The following is a 6297-nucleotide window of genomic DNA, read 5'->3' as shown; positions in this document are numbered from 1 at the left end:
AAGTATTATAGAAATATTCTCATTCATAGAGGTTGGTTGAGGAAAAGAACGTTAGAGATGGAAATCCGAGCCAGAAAGCGACAACAATATTTATTTCAGAGCTTGCGGTGAACATGTCAAGAAGAGCTACTTTTTTTGTTTTGTTTTGGTACGGATTTTTATAGCGCGAACTCGACCCGAAGGTATTGGAGCGCTTTACATGAGCACTCTATTTACATTACACATTCAGGCACGGGGAGATTAAGTGATTTGCCCAGAATCACAGGTTGTGGACGCGACCTTGTTGTGTATATGTAAGTATTGTTATTCCGTATGGGTTAGTATGTGTGATCGGTTTTGGAATATGAGTATGTCATGGTTGGAAGGTTATGGTGCGAGGGTTCGAGAGGGGACTGGAGAAGAGGAGGATGGAGCAGGAGAGTGGAGTTCGTGTCCCTGGCACTCATCTGTTCCTGTATTCCGTTATTGTATTAATAAATCCTTCTGAATATCCATCCGTCTACGATCTTCACTACAGACCTCGAGGCTCGAGCTCTGGTTTCCAGCACCAAAGTCGGCAGTTTCAGCCGACAGACCACATCCCGTATCTGTTTTTTAATTAATGCGTTCGCATTTCTTTTTCATGCTCCAGATCGTTAAATAATGTCTTCCTAATTGTTTTAAGTAAAAGAATTATATAGTAGGACAGATTGCCTTTACACAATCTTATTCACATATTAAATGAACGATGGCAAGAATTTCCTGCTCTGTAAATATGTAATATATAATTTTATGGCAAGACCGGAGGCTCCTATTATGCTTTCTTTTCTTGCTTTATTCCAATAGCAGCAAGATAAAACTACTCTTCCCAGAAGGCTTGGAGAAACAACTACCAGCCAATGGGAAACAAAGAAGCAAATACTGACCAATCACAACATAGATAGCAGTATAAGGTGTATCGTGACTGCAAACAGCCCTCTTTTCTTGCTGCTCGCAGTCAAGATAAGTACCTTTTTCTGTTATATGCATTAATTTGAAGTACTTTTTGGTATTGTTCGGTTTAACTGTATTATTGGCCTGTGTAGCGCAACTCCGTTGCTTCTGTTTCTTCGCGCTCTCACGCGCGTATAAATCTTTCAGTTTTCGTTTCCCCCCGCGCCCTGCACGCTTTGCCTGCCCCTCGCGCGCCTCTCTCACCGGTCCCCGCCTCAACTGTGGCGCAGCGCTTCAGACCGGCTCCTCAGCTCGACGCGCAGTTACCGGCTCCTCTCCACGCTTCGTTTCTTCCTTCTCTCAGCCATATTTCACACGCCCCTAAGGGGAGGGGTTTCTATTTTCATACGCCCACTCCTTTTTCCTCTCATTAACCCTTTCTGGTCAGGTTTTGAGCAGACTCTCTGTCTTTGCTCACAATGCAGGTTTCTAATGAGCCTCATGACAATGAAGGGGACGAGTTCAAAGAGGATTTGAGCTCTTTTATTAATTCCTCAGTGGAGACTGCTGTCGAAGCTTCTATGAAGCGTTTTTCTAAGTCTATGGAGAACTCTCTCTTAAGTGTCATGACCAAAGCAATGGCCCAATCTGCGGGGGATAGCAGAAAACTTACAGTGGTACACTCCAAGGTTTCTTCTTTGGCGTCAAAAGTGGTTGGTGAGTCTTCCTCACATATGACAGAGGACTTGGTTCCTCCCAGGCCTCCTATTCAGGAGGGGTTAAAAAGTGTAGCTGGTAAACGTAAGGCTAAGTCTAACAACCCGGAGGTACCACAAAAATTGGTCATTTCAACAATTTATGACACAGATGACGATATGGGTGACGCCACTGACCTTGATGATATTTTTGATATTGTAAATCCTTCTTCCCCTCCTAAGAAATTAAAACTGGACGCCTTTGCATCGGAACCGGTGCTGGATCCTGACGGTACCCCTCTTTTTGACCCTGCATCTATCAGACACCCTAATTCTACCGAATGGTTCCCTATTGACCATGTCGGGGAGTATATAACCTCCAGACTTCGTCTCCCTTTAGACAAAACTGTCCGGGCTAAATTGAAGTCCGAGTGTCCCAAGCCCTCTCTCCCTTCTCACATAACTTCTACCCCTGCCATTGATCAACCTCTCCTCACTTTCTTCTCGAAGTTTGGCAAGGATCCGCGCAAAGGCGTGGACAAAGCTTGGTCCTCCTGCCAAGACAAACTGCTTGATTTGGTGGGGCCACTGGCCCGCATATTTGATTTAGCTGAAACAGCTCGCCTGGATGGCTCGGACCTTAATCCAGAGGAGATTTCACTGTGGGTCCAACGCGCTTTTTGTCTCCTGGGCAATACTAATGCGGCCTTGACTCATGAGCGCCGCAAAGGTCTCTTAATAAAGTTAGATCCCAAGCTTGCCAACCTTGCCCCCCTCGATCCTGGTGTCAAGGCTGATGGTCTTCTCTTTGGAGATTCGTTAGTAAAAGACTTAAATCGGTTCGTCACCACCTTTGCCTCCTTGGACAAGGCGCAGCAATCCATCAAGAAGGTCTTTCCTTCTCGGGTTTTTGGCAGGGCCGGAAGAGGCAGGAGCCGCTCTACCGGCCGTGGTTTCCAGTCCCAAGGCTCCCGTGGTACCTTCAACTCCAATCAACAGGATTTCAAGCCCCAATTTTACCCCCAAAGAGGTCGAGGTTACAGGGGCAGGGGCCAACGTGGCTTCCGCCACAACAACAACAATTCCCAACAAGGTGAGTGCAGTTATTCCTGTGGGGGGTCGTCTAGCCCTTTTCCTGCACAGATGGCAGTCTCTCACTGCAGATCCATGGGTTCTCGACACAGTCCAAGGTTATCGTATCGAGCTTTACGCTCCTCCTTTTCAACATGTTCTTCCTTCTCCTCTAGTGTTCTCAACCGAAATGTCCCTGCTAGTCACCTCGGAAATACAGGCACTTCTTTCCAAAAGAGCTATTCTAGTTTCCCCCTTCGATCCCTCAGGCTTCCTCAGCACGCTTTTTCTCGTTCAAAAGAAGAACAAGAAGATGAGACCAGTGATCAATCTCAGATTCTTCAATCAGTTCGTGGTTTATCGTCACTTCAAAATGGAGACGATCCTTCACTTACGAGACACTTTGCGTCTCAACGATTGGATGGTCCGCATAGATCTCCAAGACGCTTATCTATCTATTCCTATTCACGAATCACACACAAAGTTCCTCCAATTTCAATGGCAAAACGTCACTTATCGTTTTCAATCTCTGCCCTTCGGACTTTCTTCAGCACCCTGGTGCTTCACAAAGGTAATGAGACCTGTCGTAGCTTACCTACGATCTCTAGGGATAAGACTCATCATTTATCTCGACGACATTCTCCTCATGAATCTAGACAAATCGGCACTATTGAACGATCTCAACACTACACGTTCTCTTCTTCTCGAGTTAGGTTTTCTCCTCAATCTAGAAAAGTCTTCTCTCATCCCGACTCAGAGCATGGAGTTTCTAGGCTTCCGTGTAGACTCCCCCCTGGCTTCCCTCTTTCTTCCTCAATCCAAGATCTCCACGATTCAAACGGAGATTTCCCAGGCTCTGCGCCGTCCACTCATTTCTCTCAGAACTCTGGCGAGATTAGTCGGACTTTTATCGGCCTCCATTCAGGCTATCTTCCCAGGCCCCCTCCATTATCGCGCTCTTCAGCGCCTAAAGATCAGGCATCTTCGGCAAGGTCTCGCTTATTCCGATCAAATAGAGTTAGATCTCGAATCTCACCTGGAACTGCAATGGTGGTTAAACCATTTGGAGGCCTGGAACGGCCGAACCATCTTCGCTTCCGCCCCAGATCTTGTATTAGAATCCGATGCAAGTCTGACGGGTTGGGGCGCCCGTTGTGGACCAATATCGACTGGCGGTACATGGTCAAAAGAGGAGTCCAAATTGCACATCAACTGTTTAGAGATGCTTGCAGGTTCCTTTGCAATCCAGAGCCTAGCAAAAGACAGAGTAAGCTGTACCATCCTCCTACGCATGGACAATGTTTCTGCGGTTCGTTATATAAACCATCTCGGTGGCACAAAATCAAAGGCTCTGGCAGATCTAGCAAAAAGCTTTTGGGAGTTTTGCCTTTCCAACAGACTATCGCTCTCCGCGGAATATCTCCCAGGAGATCTCAACGCTGTGGCCGATTGGCATTCTCGCTTCCTCCGGGATTCCAGCGACTGGAAGCTTCTTCCCTCCGTGTTTCTCTCCCTCTCTCAGTTGTGGGGTCCTTTCTCAATAGACCTCTTTGCTTCCCGTCTCAATTCCCAGTTGCCTCATTTCTTCAGTTGGCGTCCGGATCCTTTGGCTCTAGCGACCGATGCCTTCCTCCAAGATTGGTCCCTTCACCTCAATTATGCCTTTCCTCCTTTTCTGTTGATCAACAGGGTCTTATCGCAGGTGCGTCGCCAGATGACATCTCTGGTAATAGTGGTTCCCTTTTGGCAGTCCCAGATTTGGTTCCCGTCTCTCCTGGAATTGGCGGTAGACTTCCCCGTCCTTCTTTCTCCTTTCCCCAATCTTCTCTCGGATCCTCAGGGCAACCCCCATCCTTTAATGGTCAACCAGTCTCTGACGTTGTCCGCCTGGAAAATTTCCAGCCTTCCTCTTCTGATTTCGTCATTTCACAGGAAGCTTCAGTCTTTATTAGTCGAGCATGGGCCCCTGGCACCTCCAAGGCTTACAAGTCCGCCTGGTCTCTTTGGTCAAGCTGGTGTCTGCAGAAATCTGTCGATCCCGTTTCAGCCTCTTTAAACTTTATGGTTAACTTCTTAGCCTCTGAGGCTAGCTCGGGTAAATCCTATCGTACCATCAATCTCTATAGATCTGCCATTTCACTCAATCATTCCCACATTGATGGAAAACCTGCGGGGGCGCATCCCTTGGTATGCAGACTTCTAAGAGGAATTCGTTTTTCAAAACCTCCTTTGGCTAAGTATTCTAGTTTATGGGATGTCAATTTGGTTTTGCAATTGTTTTCTACCTGGCCTGATAACTCTGCTCTTTCATTAAAAATGATCTCAGCCAAACTTACTATGTTATTATGTTTAATTTCCATTAAACGAGTATCTGATGTGAAAGCCTTAGATGTTTCTTCTAGACAATTTACTCCTACCGGTGTAATGTTTCATGTTCATAAACGTACCAAGACCAATTTACAGTCTGTGTTCTACCCCTATTTTCCCTCCAATCCCAAATTGTGTGTAGGCCAATGTTTAAAAGTTTATGAAAGTAAGACCTCTGCTCTCAGGACTTCCTCCAGCTCCCAACTCCTTATTTCCTTTCGTAAACCCTTTCATCCTGTTTCTGCTGCTACCTTGGCCCGTTGGGTTCGTTGGGTCATGTCCCTGGCAGGTATTGACGTCTCCGTTTTCGGAGCTCATTCCACTAGAGGAGCCATGGCTTCTAAAGCCTTTTGGGCTGGCTCCCGTCTGGAGGATATCCTGAAGTCAGCAGATTGGTCTAATGATTCAGTGTTCCGTACATTTTATTGCAAACCTGTTCTTACTGCTTCTTCTATGGTGGTTGATATGCTTTAAACAAGCATAATAGGAGCCTCCGGTCTTGCCATAAAATGTAGATTTTCCTAATAATTTATGACGGAAAGTCCTAATTTTATTAAAGACACGGAGGCGAGTATTATCCCGCCACAACACTTCTAACTGGTGTTCTCCCTCCCCACAGGAACTCCAGCGCTGCCACCGGCATCATCCTGAGGTCCTCATGGATTCTATCAAGATCATTCCTTCTGATACGGCACCTTCTGTTCTTGGACTGGATCTTCTCTCCGACTCTCCTCTGGTGGTCTTCGGAAAAGAACTTTTTACGTGGACTTTGACCTTTTGCATTTTGTTCTGTTTCTCCTTTATTTTTCCATACTCTATGATTGCTCGCATAAGAAAAGAGGGCTGTTTGCAGTCACGATACACCTTATACTGCTATCTATGTTGTGATTGGTCAGTATTTGCTTCTTTGTTTCCCATTGGCTGGTAGTTGTTTCTCCAAGCCTTCTGGGAAGAGTAGTTTTATCTTGCTGCTATTGGAATAAAGCAAGAAAAGAAAGCATAATACTCGCCTCCGTGTCTTTAATAAAATTAGGACTTTCCGTCATAAATTATTAGGAAAATCTACATTGTCCAAGCCAAATCGCTGTTAAAATGTAATCCTGAGTGAATTTGCAATTTTTATATATATTATTCTAACCACTAGTATATGTAGTAGACCTTTGTACTTACTACCACTCCTATGTGATCTTAGAGTTTATCTGTTTGTATCTCTTCCGTGAGTGACTTTACAACTTGTACATTTGCATTTTTT

General features: G+C 45.6%; 1 protein-coding gene across 1 annotated transcript; it reads left to right on the top strand.

Moving 5' to 3' along the window:
* Nucleotides 1-996: 996 nt before the first annotated feature.
* LOC146801630 (uncharacterized) lies at nucleotides 997-6037 on the top strand. The gene has a single exon (XM_085621099.1). The coding sequence runs from the start codon at nucleotides 1392-1394 to the stop codon at nucleotides 5517-5519; it is 4128 nt and encodes a 1375-aa protein (XP_085477225.1). The 5' UTR covers nucleotides 997-1391; the 3' UTR covers nucleotides 5520-6037.
* The last annotated feature ends 260 nt before the right edge of the window (nucleotides 6038-6297 follow it).

Source organism: Triturus cristatus, chromosome 8 (genome assembly GCF_964204655.1).
Source record: "Triturus cristatus chromosome 8, aTriCri1.1, whole genome shotgun sequence".
Lineage (NCBI taxonomy): Eukaryota > Metazoa > Chordata > Amphibia > Caudata > Salamandridae > Triturus > Triturus cristatus.
Note: the sequence above shows the minus strand (reverse complement) of the source record. Positions and strands in the feature narration are given on the sequence as shown.

Bases quoted from the DNA above. Each gene is read 5' to 3' on its own strand.
- LOC146801630 (XM_085621099.1), top strand. From the start codon at position 1,392: ATGCAGGTTTCTAATGAGCCTCATGACAATGAAGGGGACGAGTTCAAA.